This window comes from Rhincodon typus, chromosome 7 (genome assembly GCF_021869965.1).
Source record: "Rhincodon typus isolate 14 chromosome 7, sRhiTyp1.1, whole genome shotgun sequence".
NCBI lineage: Eukaryota > Metazoa > Chordata > Chondrichthyes > Orectolobiformes > Rhincodontidae > Rhincodon > Rhincodon typus.
In genome coordinates this window covers 61,750,904-61,771,121 of record NC_063338.1, presented here as the reverse complement: position 1 = coordinate 61,771,121, position 20,218 = coordinate 61,750,904, and the positions used below count along the sequence as shown (strand labels likewise).

Sequence of the window (20,218 nt, the reverse complement as noted above, 5' to 3'; positions counted from 1 at the left end):
GGGCAGGGAATTCCACAGATTCACAACCCTTTGGGTGAAGAAGTTCCTCCTGACATCAGTCCTACATCTGTTTCCCTTTATTTTGAGGCAATGCCCTCTAGTCCTAGTTTCATCTGCTAGCGGAAACAACCTCCCTGCCTCCACCTTATCTATTCCCTTCATAATCTTATGTGTTTCTATAAGATCTCCCCTCATTCTTCTGAATTCCAATGAGTATAATCCCAGTCTACTCAGTCTCTCCTCATAATCCAACCCTCTCAACTCTGGAATCAATCAAGTGAATCTCCTCTGCACCCCGTCCAGTGCTAGTATATCTCTTCTCAAGTAAGGAGACCAAAACTGCACACAGTACTCCAGGTATGGCCTCAGTAGGACTCTATACTGCTGCAGCATAGCCTCTCTGTTTTTAAACTCCATCCCTCCAGCAATGGCAGACAAAATTCTATTTGCCTTTTTAATTACCTGCTGCACCTGCAATCCTACTTTTAGCGATTCATACACAAGGACACCCAAGTCCCTCTGCACAGCAGCGTGCTTCAATTTTTTACCATTTAAAACATAGTCCGTTTTGCTGTTATTCCTACCAAAATGGATGACCTCACACTGATCAACATTGTACTCCATCTGCCAGACCTTTGCCCACTCACTTAGACTATCTATATCCCTCTGCAGACTTTCAGTGTCTTCTGCACACTTTGCTCTATCACTCACGTTGGTGTCATCTGCAAATTTTGACACACCACCCTTAGTTCCCCAACTCCAAATCATCTATGTAAATTGTAAACAATTGCGGTCCCAACACTGATCCCTGAGGCACACCACTAGCCACTGACCGTCAACGAGAAAAATACCCATTTACCCCTACCCTTTGCTTTCTACTGGTCAACCAATCCTCTATCCATGCCAATACATTACCTGTGATACTGTGCAACTTTATCTTATGTACCAGCCTTTGGTGTGGCACCTTGTCAAATGCCTTCTGGAAATCCAGATACACCACATCCACAGGTTCCCCATTGTCCACCATGCAAGTAATGTCCTTAAAGAATTCCACCAAATTAGTTAAACATGACCTACCCTTCATGAACCCATGCTGGGTGTTCCCAATGGGACAACTTATATCCAGATGTCTTGCTATTTCTTCCTTAATGATAGATTCAAGCATTCTCCCCACTACCGAAGTTAAGCTAACTGGACTATAGTTACCTGCTTTTTGTCTACTTCCTTTTTTAAACAGTGGCGTCACATTGGCTGTTTTCCAATCTGCGGGAACCACCCGAGAGTCCAGTGAATTTTGGTAAATAATTACTAGTGCATTTGCTATTTCCTCCATCACCTCTTTTAGTACCCTCTTTTAGTATACTGTCATGAATCCCCACAGGATTCAGACAAAAGATTAGCTGTCTTGCTATTTGATACCAGAGATTCTGTAAATGAATCTATTGGGTTTAGTCCAATTGAATTGATTTATGGTCATGAGGTTAGAGTAGCATTAAATTTGATAAGGGAAAAAGTTCTTAAACCAAAAAAAATTCCTCAACACACACACAAATCCTCAACATATACAAAACAGAGAGAAAAATAAATAGAGCTATGGATGCTGGAAGTTAGAAACAGAAAAAGAAACATTTTGTCCAGTGACCTTTCTTCAGAAACTCAATTTTGGATTTTTTTTTCTGGAAAGACTTATCGGAGCATCTAGAGTAACACAAGAGCATTTGAAGGTTTCACGAGTGAAAATGAAGGATAAATGGGTTGGTATGATAGCTCAGTGGTTAGCGCTGCTGCCTCATAGCGCCAGGGACCTGGTTCCCTTGGGCAACCCTCTCTGTGGGTTTACACATTCTCCCTGTGCCTGCATGGGTTTGCTCCAGGTGCTCTGGTTACCTCCCACAGTCCATAGATGTGCAGGTTATGTGGACTGGCCATGCTAAATTGCTATGTCCAACCCATTTCTCCTACTTCTCCCCCACCTGCTGGTGTGCCAAATGAACAAACAGCAGGAAATTCAGTCCCCAGTGGGAGGAAATCTTGCCCTTGAGAACTGCCAGACAATCTAATTGGCCATCATGTCTAACAATCCCAGCAGCAGCTGAACTGAGTCCCAGGTACTGCATGGGGTTGCAAGGCCCAGAACAGAGACAACCTTGGGAATTGGATTGTTATGCCTGGTGTCTTGGACAGAGAGGGATTGGGAAGTGGGGAGTGACGTATTTAAGGCATGTTCTCTAGGCCAGGTGGGGAGGAACAAAGTGGCGAGGGTGCACCAGTGCTCCCAGAGAACACAGTGAATGATATACCCTGCATTCATTTTTTTCCACATGCTGTTTTTAAAACAGCATTCACATTTCTGCCCTCATCAACTATACTATAATATGGGCAAGCTAAATTTTGATTAATCATTTAGTTTACAATGTTGTGAGGGTTACTTATTTTGGTGCCCATCTGCCTACTGTTTTATGAGGACCAAGTCAAAAAATGTGCAGGAAAACAGCGGTCTAGCCACCTGTTGTATTTTTTTCATACCCATTACCTGAGAGGCACCTAAAATCTAATCTTGTCATTTAAAGTAATGGTACAAGGACAACGGGCATGAATGTTATAATTTTAGTTGTGATAAATGAAATGTAATGTACTCTCCTGAAATTTTATTTAGTTTCACTGCAATTTTGGAACATAGTCTACCTGCTTTGAGTAAAGTAGAAATCCACATAAAAACCATAAAGAGATACTTTAATAAATTGTTTCATGCTCATAGAAAATCATACTACTCCAATGCAAAAACGTTTATTTGTATTAAAAATGTCCATATCATAAAGTCTTTCATAAAAAGAAACTCTACCAATACAATATGCCTACTTGGGCCCATATTTTTCAATGTATTGAGGCAAACTGGATTAGTTACATGAAACGGTTTAAAACATTTACATAAATTCTTGTTTAGGGAGCATCATTTTAAAAAATTTGACCTGGCCAAATATTGTTGTACCAGACAAGACATTGATTTCAACATGGACATGCAGCAACAGAACAGCATACAGCCTGAAAGCCATCTGTTCCGCAAAAAGTTCCTTTCTTGTCCATATTAATGTTTATGTCAGCCTCGCAGTCATGAAAATAAAATGCAAATTTACCATGTAAAGAAATCTCAACCTATTTAATGTAGCTGTGTTTTTTCATAATGTGAAGTGCACAGCACAATTTGAAAAACTGATGAATTATATTTTTATTTTTCAAATGATTCTATGGTGTTTAATGCTAGAAGATATGGAATAGAGGTCTATTGTCACAAAATAGTGAAAACTAGTTTATACTATAAAAGAATGGATTAATTCATTAAAACTAAAACATTGAAAATTAACATGATGTTTCAATTTTAAAAATTAATATTTCTTAATTCATTCCTTGAACTAAGAGTGTTTTATTGATCTACACCCTATATCAGCAGCATATATAATTTACTTTGAAATACAGGGAATAGAAAAACTGTAGTTACTCATAAATGTTTGTCACTGATGGTTTCATAGGAACAGAGTAGTTTTAGGTCAACCAACTAATTCTAATTATCACTGAAGTTTGATTATTGCACAGAAAATGCATTTTCTCAACCGACATCTTCAGGAGTAGTATTTCTTCATATTGTGGCATGAATGATATCATAGCATCTGAATAATTTTTCCAGAAAATTTGTTCTTCTGTGTGGCTGGTGTACAGGTAGTCACTCAGCAGATTCAGGAATTTCCTGGTCATCCATAATAAGAGTGTGGATTATTCCTTCTCTTCGTTTCCCACTGCTAACAGCTTTGATACAGCAGTCATGGTTCTCAATAGTGAAGTGAGTTTCAGTGCCATCATCCACAAATTCGCCCTATAACATTAATAAAACTGTTTAGGTAAACAAAAGGGACTTGTATCAATATAGAATCTTATGCTTAATAGAGTCAGTCAGTCTAACTTGGCCATGCCAACCACATAGCCTAAATTGATCTAATTCTATTTGCCAGCATTTGGCACATATCCCTCTAAATTCTTCCTATTCATGTACCTATCCAGATGCCTTTTAAATGTTGCAATTGTACCAACCTCCATATTTCCTCTGGCAGTTCATTCCATATATGCACCGCCCTCAGCATGAAAAGTCGCCCCTCAAGTCTCTTTTAGATCTTTCCCTTTTCACCTTAAACTTATGCACTCTAGTACTGGAGTTCCATACCCTGGGAAAAAGACCTTGGCTATTCACCCTATCCATGCCCCTCATGATTTTATAAACCTCTATAAGGTCATCCCTCAGCTGCCAATGCTCCAGGGAAAAAAGCCCCAGCTTATTCAACATCTCCCTAAAATTCAAACCCTCCAATGCCGGCAATATCCTTGTAAATCTTTTTTGAACCCTTTCAGGTTTAACAACATCTTTCCTGCAGCAGGGCGACCAGGATTGAATGCAGTATTCTAAAAGTGGCCTCACCAATGTCCTGTATAGCCGCAACATGACATTCCAACTTCTATAATCAATGCACTGACCAATGTTCTAATATTCTAAAGGCTTTTAGAATTTGTGCAATGATCCATAAACAGGAAACAATGAGATATATGACCTGTAAATCTGTTTTTAGTAGGACATCAATGGAATACTGCTTTTAAAATAGCAGTATTTAGAGATACTTGCTGCCTCAGTTTAATGTCTTAACTGAAATACAGCATAACTGTCAATGCCACCTAACACCACATAATGGGGTCAAGTCGTGGATTTTACATGCAACTGATTGGTTCATTTTTGATGGGAGTGAGGGTGGTGAATGCCCAGCCAACCATCTTTCCAACCCATAATATGGGGTGGGGGATGCTGAAATTCTCAGTGCACCCACCATTTCCTAAATGAATAAAGGTGAATTCAGCTTGTTCACCATTAAACACACCTCACAAGATCTCCCTGCCTATGCCATTAAATAGTTGGCATTGTTTGACATTGTTTCACATCATTCAAAGCTGTACATTTCTGCAGGAGATTAGGCAAGCAGGAAAACCAATTAAAATGTCGCTTTATTATTTGGATAAGGTACTAACATTTCAATGAAAAGACACGCTGGAATAGCATACTTAAAATCTATCCAATCTAAGTGGAATTAAGTGGATATATCGTACAGCCCATTTAGATGTGTTTCATGAATGTGGTAGATCATGAAAACTTTTATCTCGTTATTTGTAGACAGTCAATGTAGCATTTTATAAATCCCTACTTTGGAAATAAAACCAGTCTGACTCCAAATTGATACACAGCCAGATTCTAAACAAGGCCTCACACCTAAAATTCATTGTCTGACCTGGGATGTCACCTCTGGTGAAGTGAGGGAACTGATAAAATCTTTAATAAAAACCGAAAGAACTGCGGATGCTGTAAATCAGGAACAAAAACAAAGTTGCTGGAGAAGCTCAGCAGATCTGGCAGCGTCTGTGAAGGAAAAAACACAGTTAACGTTTCAGGTCCAGTGAGCCTTCCTCAGAACTGATGGTGAAAAAACCTTTAGTTATCTCGGGACAGTGACTTGAAAGAAACTCTTGAATTTGCATATTAATCCTTTCTAACTGATTAAAGATTTAACAGCCATCTTGGATTTGCTTAACACACTTGCATCAATTTTATGGTTGATCTTTTGCTTATAAATTCCGTATCTGGTACCACCTCTCTCACTGACACCTGAAGAAGAAGTGAGACTCCAAAAGCTTGTGTCTTCAAATAAACCTGCTGAACGATAGGGGATGAAGGGAACTCCTCTCTTCCTACCTTGACTCAGTCTTCTCTCCCCTGGTCTAATCCCTACCCACATACATCCATGATTCATCTGACATCTTACGCCGGTTTCAAAGCTTCCAGTTTACCGGCTCCAGCTACCTCCTCTTTACCATGGATGTGCAATCCCTTTACACATCCATTCCCCACCAGGAGGGTCTTAGGGCTCTCCGCTTCTTCCTGGAGCAAAGACCTGAACCATCCCCACCCACCACCACCCTCCTCCGCTTGGCCGAGCTTGTCCTCACCCTCAACAACTTCTCTTCCAACTCCTTTCATTTTCTTCAGGTAAGAGGGGTTGCCATGGGTACCCGCATGGGCCCTAGTTATGCCTGTCTCTTCGTGGGATACGTGGAACATTCCTTGTTCCAGTCCTATTCCGGCACCCACCCACAACTCTTTCTCTGATACATCGATGATATCATCGGTGCTGCTTCCCTCTCTCGTCTGGAACTGGAAAGCTTCATCAATTTCGCCTCCAATTTCCACCCTGCCCTCACCTTCACCTGGTCTATCTCTGACTCCTCCCTTCCCTTCCTCGACATTTCTGTTTCCATTTCTGGGGATAGACTGGCCACTAATATCCATTACAAACCCACCGACTCCCACAGCTACCTGGACTATACATCCTCACACCCCACTTCCTGTAAAGACTCCATCCCATTCTCTCAGTTCCTCCGTCTCCGTCGCATATGTTCAGATGAGGCCAACTTCGACAAGGGAGCCTCCGAAATGTCCACATTCTTCCTCAACCGAGGATTCCCCAGCTCCGTTGTCGACAGGGCCCTCAATCGGGTCCGACCCATCTCCCGCACTTCTGCCCTGACATCTTCTCTTCCCTCCTACAACAGCGATAGTTTCCCCTTATCCTCACCTACCATCCCACCAGCATCCACATCCAGAAGATCATCAGACGCCATTTCCGCCACCTCCAGCAAGATGCCACCACCAGACACATATTCCCCTCCCCTCCCTTGTCCGCCTTCCGCAGGGACCGTTCCCTCTGGGACACCCTGGTCCACACTTCCTTCACCCCCAACACCTCCCCACAGGCCTACAGCACCTTCCCCTGTAACCGGCGACGGTGCAACAACTGCGCATTTACGTCCTCCCTCCCCAGAATCCAAGGGCCCAAACATACCTTCCAGGTGAACCAACACTTCACCTGCACTTCCCAGAATTTAGTCTACTGCATTCGCTGCTCACAATGTGGTCTCCTCTACCTTGGGGAAACAAAGCGTAGACTTGGTGACCACTTCGCAGAACATCTACGTTCTAATCACAAAAAAGACCCTGAACTACCTGTCACCTGCCACTTCAATGCACCACCTTGCTCCCTGGCCAACATCTTTGTCTCCGGCTTGCTACAGTGTTCCAGTGAAGCCCAACACAAGCTGGAGGAACAACACCTCATTTTCCACTTGGGGACCCTACAGCCCTCTGGACTCAATATTGAGTTCAATAATTTTAGGGCCTAAACTCTCCCATGTCCCAGCCCCCCACCCCACACACCAGACCTTGTTACCACATAGCCTGCCACTACACACCCCCTGTTGTTAGTCACTAACAGTCCCCATTAACAACTACTCACCCTCCCAGCCTGATCGTTAGCAACTCCTTTGTCTGTCCAACTGTCTTTCTCTCTCTTTGGGCTCTATCCTATTGTTTACTCCCTATCCCACCCACCTCCCTATTTTCTGAGGAAGGGTCACCGGACCCGAAACGTTAACTCTGTTTTCTCCTCCACAGATGCTGCCAGACCTGCTGAGCTTTTCCAGCAACTTTGTTTTTGTTCCTGTTGGCCTATAACCTGGTGTCATGCAATTTTTGACCTTGTCCACCCCAGTCCAACACTGGCACCTCCACATCATTTAAAATATTCAAGGATTTTGCTGCCACCACTTTTCCAGGTAGAGATTTCTAAACACTCATGACAAAAAACAATTCATCTAACCTTTGTCAAATGGACAATTCCTGATTTTTTGTTTTAAGTAGTGATCCCTGGTTTTAGATTCTCTCATAAAAAGGAAAAAAAATTCTCTCTATATCTACCCTGTCAAGGTTCCTCAGCACATCATATGTAACTCACCAAACTGCACATTCTCGAGTTTGAACCTAAGTAGTTGAATGTTGGAAGGCTATTTAGCTGCAAGGCATAAATGGGAGCACAGACTGTATTATACTTGATCCATTTCTGTCCTTGTCGAACATTCAAGCACACGCATTCCAGGGAGGGTGATGAGGGGTAGGGCTCAGGTTAATTTTTCCCTATTTTAATCAAAAGACATTCATGACAGATTCAGTGTTCTTACATTCAAAATGTTCCTGGTCTTTCTGGTTCATTACCCTAACTAGCTGAAGCATCATTCATCCCTTTCAAGTCAGTTAAATTTGTAAGTGAAACTAAATGAACACAATTTCAGTTCTTGGGGCATTTATAATAACACAGGTGCAATATCAAAACAGCAACCTTGGTGCTTTAAGTATAGAGCAGGCCATCCAGGGAATTGTATAGGTCCTCCCACCCTCAAATCTGATGATAAAAACCTGGTCATTTGTTTAATCATTATAAGTTTCAAGTTAATTAATGTAGTGGGTTATTTAAAATTTTTCTTGTTGAAAATGCAACCCTAAAAAGAAAAAAATGGTTTATTAACCAAATTCATATTTTAGTTAGTATGCCTCCCTTTCAATACAAAAGAAATGTAATCTCTAAGCTTGAAAAACTTACTGCTGTCTCCACTTTCTTCCCATTGCACCAAACATCCATGGTGTCCTTCTCTGCACAGGACCAAAGTCAAAGAATGATTAAAATTATTAGAGAAAAATACCAAATGTTAAGAGTTTATTTCTCAATTTCTCTTTTTTTCTAGCCAAACTATTTCTCTAATTTACTTTTACTTTAACTAAAGTAACATTTCTTCACATTTAGTTACCAATAAACAATAGTGATTTGATTTTTTATGGTGGATGCATGCAATAAAAATAAATGCATATGTGATTGTAGTTTATAAAATTAGGCCAGTTATTTTGTTTAGGGCACATAGATCTGCAGAAAGGAAAAACATTACACTGGAATCTGGGATGTGTTACACTGAAGAAAATGATGAGCCATATATATAATGCAGTGGAAACTGAAAAAGAATAGAAAGAACTATGACAAATTAATATTAAAAAAAACAGAAATAGTGAAGACTTTTACAGGTGTATTTAAAAAAATATTTTAAAAAAGTGGGGCTGTGGAGAGCATCTAAGTTAAAGTTACTGCAAAGATAATAAACAAATAAAGAATTTAGAAATTTTGGTGTAATACAGAATGTAGCAAAACAGATTATCAAGTTGAGGATGGACAAGAAACAAGATTGCTCATGTTGGAAAAATCTTGGAAGTGGCAAACCGCAACCAGCTAATACTAGGTTCACTTCTGTTCTTGAATATACATGATTTGGTCATAGTCTTAGAAATTTATTGACAAAACAAATAGATTTTGGCAAATTGTGTAAAATATCATAAAAAACTTGAAAAAGACAGATTACAGATTTAACAATGTGTGACAGATCAAATTTAATGTGGATAAGTGGGACATAACACATTTTAGGAAGAAAAATATGGAAGAATATATAAAGATGCTGAACATGTGGATGAATGAAGACCTCGGGGGATCATAAAATATACTTATCTCAAACCTGTGTCTAACCAAACAAACCATTAGAAAACTAATGGGAATTTAGAAATAGAGGTATAAAGTACAAGAATAAAAAGCAGCGTTCATTTTTTGAACAAAAATTTGTGCTGCTGAGACCAGTTTCAAACCACTATCCCTGTGCCCAAACTACAAGGAATTGCGCTGACAGCCAAACTGGAAACTGGTGGCTTCTAAGGGTTGGGAGTACCCACACATAACTGACAATAGCAGACTTGAATATGCAAATCATAGTACTAACTCCTGTTTTAAGGATTTCACTCCAGATTAATCATTGATAGGACAGCTGAACAAGCAAAATTTCTTGAGACCAATTATTCCAGTATTTAAAGATTCAATAAACAGTGAGTTTGAAAATTTGAAGTGGAAACTTAACATATACCAGGAATAGGAAATCAATAGAGATACAAAGGACAGAACTGGGGAATGGGACTCATTGTGGCTGGGGTCCAAAGAACAAATCTTAGTTTACGTAAGATTGAATTTGCGAGGCTAACAAAGCTTTAAGAAGCCCTGCTTTGGAATAAGAACATAGGAAAAGTAGGTCATTTAGCCCCTCAAGTATGTTCAACCATTCAGTTAGATCATTGCTAAGCAGCATCTTAATTCCAAATATCTGCCTTGCTTCCAAAACCCTTGTTTCTTGTTAGGCAAAGGTATTAAGTTCCCTTTCGACATTTTTATTTTCTGGAAATGTGGTGAAGGCAAGTTCAATCAAGGAAAGTTCAATTGAGGCATTCAAGAGGGCATTGGATGATTATTTGGATGAAAACAGTGTGCAAGGGAACGGGGAAAAGCAGGAGATTGGCACTTGTTAATGATGGTCATTTGAGTGCATAGGCCAAATGGTTTTTATCTCACTGTAACAATTCTGTGATTTTCAAATTGATTATATCTTAACAGCTTTTATTAAAAGTTAGTTCCAGATTTTCACTATACTTTGTGTGAAGAAGTGCTTCCTGGCATTACCCTTGAAAAGTCTAGCTTTAATTTTAAGGTCACACCACCTTACTCTGGAAATAACACACCACCAACCCCCAAAGCAAAATGTCAGGATAAAGGTGAAGTTGACAGTATATCATAACTGCAATTCCAAAGAATGCTGACTGTGTATGGGGAAGTGTCACGGCCAAGGGCAAATGGCAAAGCAATTGTAGGAACTTGAAATGCAATGCGTGGGAAAAGTGAGCACAAATTTTATTGGGCGTTGGGTTCAAGAATGGCTTTTGAAGAGGCTGATGGAAGCAATTTGAAAAGGTGTCAGGAGAAGTGTCTAAGGAAAGCGACATCTTGGTCTCAACAAGAAAGACTAGTTCAGAGAGGTAGTCAAGGTTTTAAGGGGTTGGACTATAAGGAAGTTGAAAGTGCAGCAAATGTACATCATGACAGAGGTGGACTGATGAGTACATGCTAAAATGACTGATTTTAGATGGAAACCATTCAGAAACACTTTATAGATTTCTTAAACCAGGTCAACATAAATGTACAGCCAATTGCAATGAAGGAACAAAACATTTCCTACCCTAATGTGCACCTACCCAGCACTATTCGTGCATCTATTCCATCCAGATTTAATATCCATGTGTTTGTAGTTTTTGATCTGTTCTCCATGTACTTCTTAAGGCTTTTCCCATTGATCTCCAATGTGTATTCATAAGCAAAACCACTAATTGCATCAATATTGATTGTTGCTTTAGTGTTAGTAGCTCCAACTGCAAATGTCTCCTTCCCAACAAGTTTGAACATCCAGTCCTTCCGTATAACCTCCTGACATTAAAATATTGTTCGTCACACACAAAGAAAATAAACATTCAATGACTGAGGATTTTCAAACTTTATGACCAAACCAAGTTATAATAAATAAACATTATATATTGAATCAAAGACTAACACTACATTACAAAATTTAACACACCATTAGAGTATTAAAAAAACAAATCAATCAATCGGCAGAGGCTAGAAAGGAAAGCTTGTTAAACCATCACATGGAAAGGAAAATAAGACAAACAGATTGATAAATTATCAGATTATATAGAATGCATTCAAACCAATTAACGCATGTACTCTCTACCCTATTAATAAAGCCTAGAATACAGTATGGTTTATTAACAGCTCTCTCAACCTGTCCTGCCAACTTCAGTAACCTATACGTATAGACACCCAGGTCCCTCTGCTTCTGCAAACTCCTTTAGAGTTGCATCCTCTCTTTTATACTGTCTTTATTTGTGGTACAATCACAATCACAATTAAGTAGACAACATTAGCAGGCACTGTGCATTTGGAGTCTCACAAACAACAAATAAATTAATCACTAGATAATCTATTTCTGTCGGAGTTTGAAGAAAGAATGTTGGCTGAGACAATTAAAAATCTCCCTGGTCTTTGAACAAACAAATGGAATCATTTACTGCTTATAGGTGGCACGTCAAACAAAATAATGTTCTCGGAGTACTGCAATGGATGTTAAACCACATTTGACAGCTCAAATCCATCATGGAGCGGACTTGAAATATTGCAACTGAAGAAAAGCACCAGCTCCCAACTGAGCCAAGTCAATACGCTAACAAACTTTGCTTCTTTTTGTGCGCATCCAGCTACTGGTTGTCTTACTTGAAAATTTCACAAAGTTCATTTCATTATGTTGGAACATTAAAACAAAAGCAGATAAACAGTATAAACAATAAGATCCCTTGGGGATCTTCAATGCATAAAAGAAATAATCTTCAGAGTGAAGTACAGAAACCCAAAGTCAGATAGAGGCCATTTGGCCCGTCACATCAGCAGTGATAATCCCTTTACTAAAATAATGATCACCTGTTCCCTAGCTCCATTTAGTCTCAGGCATTCCTGCGAGACCCTAAGAAATGAAAACATGTTTGCTTTGAAGTTACAGTAATTGTGAGTATTAGTAATACTAATATTATAGTATTACTATATTACTATAGTAATTAGTGAGTAATAGTTTGCAATACATTAGGGAGATACCAATAGAAGATGTAGCAAATGCATGGAAGTTCACCGATAGAAAACCAGTTGCACCTGTGCCAGCCTGAGCAAGAAGCCTTGAAAAGGAGATAGTGATGACCCTTCACTGAAGTTTGGTTGTTTACAAGAATACTGCTGGGAAAAAAAAGGGGTAGTGTCAGCTTGAATCATTTTCTGATGGTAATTAAACTCAACCATTTTGGCTACTGTAATACAGTTCATGTTTTCTCTTGTTCAGTAAAGGTTTATTCTTGGTGTTAAATGCACACAGGCAGACAGCTGTGAATGTGTTCAGCAGCAGAGGTCCATAGTTTGAAATAAAAACCAAATTTGTCTATCAAGCTAGGTTTAATTTCTGGGATCCCAGTGAACCAATACGAACATCAGCTGGGAACATAATAATAATTATTGCTGAATTATTCTAATCCTGCTGCTATGAATGTAAATACCCAATAGGTCACCACAAATACAGAAGACAATGTTAGTATATTCACTGCATCATCTGTGAAAGGAATTATTGTGAATGATAAAGGAGCTCCTGAAACTCAAAAGGTAGCCCTCAAAGATCAAAAAGTATAGCCCTGGAGATCTTCTTAATCACTTAAGAAAAACGGATTTTTTGACTCCTGCTTTGAGATACATAGAGGTGACAGGGGCAACATTTGCCACTTCCATGACAACAGGAATTGAAGAACTATGCAGGGTGACATTCAATTACTTGACTAGAGCTAGCAATATGTTCTAATTTTCTTCCTTGCCCATTCTGGGCATCAGCAGACAAACTCTCAGAGCAGCACTCACAAGTAATTGAACTGACATTGGTTGGACTTGTTTTAAATGATCCTCCGTCTCACAATCCCATAGAATTCAAGCCAATCTTATTGCTTGATCGGTAACCAACTAGCAAAATCCCTAGAAGTACTAAACATTAGACCCCTCATGTTATCATTTGCCACGCACAACCTGCAACATAGCATACATAGTGATGAAGTGCAAGTTTAATACTTCTATTTTATTTCCTCTATGCCAGTTTGCCATCAATCTATCAAAACACCTTGCAACTTTTTGTTAGCTGTGTAACTCAGGCATGACAAAGGCAAAGTTTGGAGTGTAGTGGTCGGATTGGTGAGCAGCCTCTCTCTGCAGTGAATTAGGTATCTGAAGGAACGTAATGGGGTCATACACAGTAGCCACTCCAGATCGTAAATCTATTGGTTGGAAACATCAGTTATTCAGGAAATTTTTCAGCAGGGCAAATGACACAGTACAGTATTCCGGGAGCAGAAACATGGAAGATACAGCAACTGGATAAGTTATCTTTTAAAGTTTAAACTATTTTTATCACTGATAGTAGGAACTGCAGATGCTGGAGAATCCGAGACAACAAGGTGCAGGGCTGGATGAACACAGCAGGCCAAGCAGCATCATAGGAGCAGAGAGGCTGACGTTTCGGGCCTCGACCCTTCATCAGAAAAGGGGGAGGGGAAGGGGGTTTTGAAATAAATAGGGAGAGAGTGGGAGGCGGATAGAAGAGGGATAGAGGAGAGGATAGGTGGAGAGGAAACAAACAGGTCGAAGAGGCGGGGATGGAGCCAGGAAAGGTGAGTGTAGGTAGGGAGTTAGGAAGGGGATAGGTCAGTCCAGGGAGGACGGACAGGTCAAGGGGGCGGGATGAGGTTGGTCGGTAGCAGATGGAGGTGCGGCTTGAGGTGGGAGGAGGGGATAGGTGGGAGGAAGAACAGGTTAGGGAGGCAGGGACGAGTTGGACTGGTTTTGGGATGCGGTGGGGGGAGGGGAGATTTTGAAACTTGTGAAATCCACATTGATACCATTGGGCTGCAGGGTTCCCAAGCGGAATATGAGTTGCTGTTCCTGCAACCTTCGGGTGGCATCGTTGTGGCACTGCAGGAGGCCCAGGATGGACATGTCGTCTGAGGAATGGGAGGGGGAGTTGAAATGGTTCGCGACCGGGAGGTGCAGTTGTTTGTTGCGAACCGAGCGTAAGTGTTCTGCAAAGCGGTCCCCGAGTCTCCGCTTGGTTTCCCCGATGTAGAGGAAGCCACACCGGGTACAGCGGATGCAGTATACCACATTGGCAGATGTGCAGGTGAACATCTGCTTGATGTGGAAAGTCTTCTTGGGGCCTGGGATGGGGGTGAGGGAGGAGGTATGGGGGCAGGTGTAGCACTTCCTGCGGTTGCAGGGAAAAGTGCCGGGTGTGGTGGAGCTGGAGGGGAGTGTGGAGCGGACAAGGGAGTCACGGAGAGAGTTGTCCCTCCGGAAAGCAGATAAAGGTGGGGAGGGAAAGATGTCTTTGGTGGTGGGGTCGGATTGCAGATGGCGGAAGTGTCGGAGGATGATGCGTTGGATCCGGAGGTTGGTGGGGTGGTACGTGAGGACGAGGGGGATTCTTTTTTGGTTTTTATTGCGTGGACGGGGTGTGAGGGATGAGGTGCGGGAGATGTGGGAGACACGGTTGAGGGCGTTCTCGACCACCGAGGAGGGGAAGTTACGGTCCTTGAAAAACGAGGACAACTGAGATGTACGGGAGTGGAATGCCTCATCCTGGGAGCAGATGCGGCGGAGGCGAAGGAATTGGGAATAGGGGATAGCATTTTTGCAGGAAGGTGGGTGGGAGGAGGAGTATTCTAGGTAGCTGTGGGAGTCGGTGGGCTTGAAATGAATATCGGTTTCGAGGTGGTTGCCCCCATACCTCCTCCCTCACCCCCATCCCAGGCCCCAAGAAGACTTTCCACATCAAGCAGATGTTCACCTGCACATCTGCCAATGTGGTATACTGCATCCGCTGTACCCGGTGTGGCTTCCTCTACATCGGGGAAACCAAGCGGAGACTCGGGGACCGCTTTGCAGAACACTTACGCTCGGTTCGCAACAAACAACTGCACCTCCCGGTCGCGAACCATTTCAACTCCCCCTCCCATTCCTCAGACGACATGTCCATCCTGGGCCTCCTGCAGTGCCACAACGATGCCACCCGAAGGTTGCAGGAACAGCAACTCATATTCCGCTTGGGAACCCTGCAGCCCAATGGTATCAATGTGGATTTCACAAGTTTCAAAATCTCCCCTCCCCCCACCGCATCCCAAAACCAGTCCAACTCGTCCCTGCCTCCCTAACCTGTTCTTCCTCCCACCTATCCCCTCCTCCCACCTCAAGCCGCACCTCCATCTGCTACCGACCAACCTCATCCCGCCCCCTTGACCTGTCCGTCCTCCCTGGACTGACCTATCCCCTTCCTAACTCCCTACCTACACTCACCTTTCCTGGCCCCATCCCCGCCTCTTCGACCTGTTTGTTTCCTCTCCACCTATCCTCTCCTCTATCCCTCTTCTATCCGCCTCCCACTCTCTCCCTATTTATTTCAAAACCCCCTTCCCCTCCCCCTTTTCTGATGAAGGGTCGAGGCCCGAAACGTCAGCCTCTCTGCTCCTATGATGCTGCTTGGCCTGCTGTGTTCATCCAGCCCTGCACCTTGTTGTCTCTATTTTTATCACTATTGTGTTTCAGGGAAGTATTTATATAAATAGTGTTTTCCAGTTCACATACTTGTAATGTCATTCTATTATCCAGAAAATTCTGATATCTAGAAAGCACTTTGTCTCAGGTATTTCAGGTTGGAGAGGTTATGCTGCATTAATGTGCATCTGTCATGGGAACTAATGATTTAATGCTCAAAATGGAAAAGTGTTTCTTTCTTTGGCATGGACTAACATCAGCTACCAGCTATGTAGCTGAAAAAAATTAACTGAATTAAGATGTAGGACAATAAGATTTTAGAATAATACAATATCACATCTCAATTGCACAATTTACAAACTTTGATGGTTACTAGACTTTCAATGTCAATAACTTAAAGTCCTAATTTATTCTGTTCTACAATTTTCTGTATTTTATATTTTAATTGCAATGATTGATTGTAAAACCTACCTCACGTCAGCCCTTTGCCATGACTGAAGTTGTTTTATAAAATCAATTAAAAAATTAATTTCATAATTTTTAAATAAAAATGTTTAAATTTTTTATTAAAAATCTGTTAATTGAAACAAACAATTCTCATGAATTTATACATGTGTATGGAAAATAATATTTTAGCCTCTTGGATGTTATTTCTTGAGCACTATTGAAAATCTGCCCAAATAACTAATTTTCTTGTGTGGACTCAGTGCTGGCAAGCTACTTGACAATGAAAAGCATTGCAACAGATGTTGATCTTGTTTCTCAACATGGGTTATTGAACAGTTGAAGGTTTGCTCAATTTTCATTCTTCTGAACCAACATCAATATCAGTTACATCATCTCAACTGATATCCCAACTACAGTTCTATCCTATAACTTTTTGGTTTGAATGGATTAGCTTTACTTATTGATTAGGAGAGTTTTATACATAAAATCTTAGCAAATTAAATATAATGATTGAGCCAATATGAAAGCAACCATTGAATATCTTACCTTTCCATCAACATACACCACTCGCTTTCCTGAGGTGGTGCCATGCTCAAATTCTATTTTGTGAACACCATCGCTTAGAGCAACTTCCCAAAATGCCACCAGGTCAGCCATTTTCTCAGGGGGTAAATGGAGGGCTAAGAAAACACAAAAATATAAATGCATGGCAAGAGTACACGACTAATTATGAATACTGTGAAATTTGTCAAGGCAACCTAGAATTCTAAATCTACAGACATAACTAACACATCTAAAAATGAATATATCATGAAATATTGTGATTCATTAGTGCAAGTATTCAAAATACTAGATTGCAATGACAATAAACAGCAGCAAACACTTCAGCATAAGGAACTTATAACTATACAGTTAATGAATCAGAAATCAACAAGTAGATAACTGAATATTGCCCATCATAACAGGTGTAATGTCAAAAGAACAGCAACACATTACTGTTTTAAAAAAAAATGATTGAAGTGGACAGTGAAGAAGGTTATCTAAGATTACAATGAGATCTTGTTCAATTGGGTCAATGGGCTGGGGAGTGCCAGATGGAGTTTAATTTGGATAAATGTGAGGTACTGCAGTTTGGTAAAACAAACAAGGGCAGGGCTTATAAAGTTAATGGTAGGGCCCTGGGTAGTGTTGTAGACAAGACAGACCTAGGGTTTCAGGTACATAATTCTTTGAAATTTGTGTCACTGGTAGACAGGCTGGTTAAGAAGGCATTTAGCACGCTTGCCTTCATTGCTGAGACCTTTTAGTATAGGAGTTTGGACGTCATGTTGAGGTTGTACAGGATGTTGGTGAGGGCTCTTGTGGACCACTGTGTGCTGTTCTGGTCGCACTGTTACAGGAAGGATATTATTAAACTGGAGAGGGTTCAGCAAAGATTTACCAGCATGTTGCTGGAAATGATCGGTTTGAGTAATAAAAATGGGCTGGACAGGCTGGGTCATTTTTCACTGGATGGTAGGAAGTTGAGGGCTGATCTTATAGAAGATTATAAAATAATGAGGGGCATAAATAGGGTGAATAGCAAAGATCTTTTCACGAAGGTGGGGAGATCAAAACTCGGGGGCATATTTACAATGCGAGAGGAGAAAGATTTAAAAAGCACATGAGGTGCAACTTTTTTTTTTAAAACACAGAGACTGGTTAGTGTACGGAATGAATTGCCAGAGGAAGTGGTGGATGTAGCTACGGTTACAACGTTTAAAAGACATTTGGATAAATCCGTGAATAGGAAAGGTTTGGAGGGATATGAGTCAAAACTCAGGCAAATGGGAGTAGTTTAGCTTAGGAACATGGTTGGCTTGCACTAATTGGACCCAAGTGTCTGTTTCCATGCTGTATAATTCTATGGCTATGACTATGACTCGACATTTAGGGAGAGGTTCTTGGATGATAGAAAACTGCAATATGGATCAGTCGTCTTGTAGGGGGTAAGTACAAGACAGGCTTGCAAAATGAATATGACATATTATTGCAGTAAAAGCTCTTGACAATCTTGACCATCTAGTATTGTTCTCATTATTTTACAAAATATTGATTGTCTATAAACTTTTAAATTTTCCATGACAATTGTGTTGTTTAAGCAACATTACAGCATTAATTGATGCATTTGAGATATTGTCTTTGCAGACTTTACATCATTGCTGGCTACATGTGTTCAAATCATTTCATGAAATCCTGTTGTACTTTAATGTCAGAAATATTTACAACACCAATGCAAATAGTATCAAATGGCAACATTTTTATTTATTTTAGATTGTTTGTTTTTGCTAGCTTCTAATACAATCAGTAATTACATGTAACAAATTCTCACATAGAAACCAATTATCAAGCAAAACAGACAGATATGTAGCAATAATGTCACTAGAATTGAAATGTAATAGTAATAGTCCATCCATCCCAATACCAAAGAAAGCACATGCAATGTGCCTCAACGACAACCACCCATTGGCTCTGACCTCCATAATCATGGAGTACTTTGAAAGGGTGGCCATAGCCCATGTCAAATCTAGCCTCCTAGCCCGCCTTGATCCCCTGCAATTTGCCTACTGGAGAAACAGATCCACGATGGATGCCATTTCCCTAGCCCTACTCTCATCCCTGGAACATCTGGATAAAAAGGACATCTACATCAGGCTCCTACTCATCGACTACAGATCCACCTTCAACACCATTATTTCTTCCCGACTAATCTCAAAACTCCAAGACCTAGGTCTAAGCTCTGACCTCTGCAACTGGATCCTCAGCTTTCTGAACAACAGACCACAATCAGTGAAGCTAGACAGCAGCACCTCCTCGATAATCCTTAATACTGATGCCCTGCAAGGATGTGTTCTCAGGCCCCTATTGTACTCCCTGTATACCCATAACTGTGTAGCCAAATTACGTACAAACGCCATCTACTCGTTTGCTGATAACACCGCCATGGTAGGCCAGATATCAAACAACGATGCGTCAGAATACAGGAAGGATATAGAGTGCTTGGTCTCGTAGTGCAATAATACAGTCTCTCTCTCAATGTTGGCAAAAAAGAAAGAACTGATCATTGACTTCATGAAGAAAGGAGGAGGACATGCCCCTACCTACATCAATGGAGCTGAGGTGGAGAAGGTGAACAGCATCAAGTTCCTAGGAGTGACGATGACTAACAATCTGTCTTGGACCTCCCGTGTAGATGCAACGGTCAAGAAGGCACAACAATGCCTCTTCTTCCTCAGGCGGCTTAGGAAATTTGGCATGTTAATGAGAACCCTCACCAACTTTTGCAGATGCACTATACAAAGCATTCTATCCAGGTGCATATTGACATGGTAAGACAACTGCTCTTCCCAGGATCGTATGGAACTACAGAAAGTTATGTACACAGTCCAGACCATCACGGAAGCCAACCTTCCATACGTAGATTCCATTTACATGGCTCGTTGCCACAGAAAGGCTACTAACATCATCAAAGACCCCTCCCACCCCAGTCGTGCTCTCTTCCAACCTCTTCCGTCAGGCAGAAGATACTGAAGCTTGGACACATGCACCAACAGGTTCAAGAACAGTTTCTTCCCTGTTGTTATTAGACTTCTTGATGGACCTCTCTAATTCCAAATAATGTTGATCATGTTAATGTTAATCTTGCATGGTGTACCTCCTGTGCAGCCATAACCTTGTATTCCTCACTTGGTCTAAGCACTCTATGATCTCAGTGACCTTGTTTGCTAAGATCTACCTGTGCTGCTCGCAAAACAAAACTTTTCACTGTACTTAGGTGA

The 20,218-nt window shown here is 41.0% G+C and overlaps 1 protein-coding gene across 3 annotated transcripts in view; it reads right to left on the bottom strand.

The window, feature by feature from the left end:
- Positions 1-2,771: 2,771 nt before the first annotated feature.
- faima (Fas apoptotic inhibitory molecule a) overlaps positions 2,772-20,218 on the bottom strand; it is a 31,896-nt gene continuing 14,449 nt past the window's right edge. For all 3 annotated transcript variants that reach the window (XM_048599059.1, XM_048599060.1, XM_048599058.1), the window contains 4 exons: positions 16,947-17,080; positions 11,030-11,258; positions 8,520-8,569; positions 2,772-3,868 (listed from right to left, as the gene is read on the bottom strand). In XM_048599059.1, coding sequence (XP_048455016.1) covers positions 3,719-3,868; positions 8,520-8,569; positions 11,030-11,258; positions 16,947-17,080 — 563 coding nt within the window. In that variant the 3' untranslated portion in view covers positions 2,772-3,718. The remainder of the gene's footprint in view (positions 3,869-8,519; positions 8,570-11,029; positions 11,259-16,946; positions 17,081-20,218) is intronic.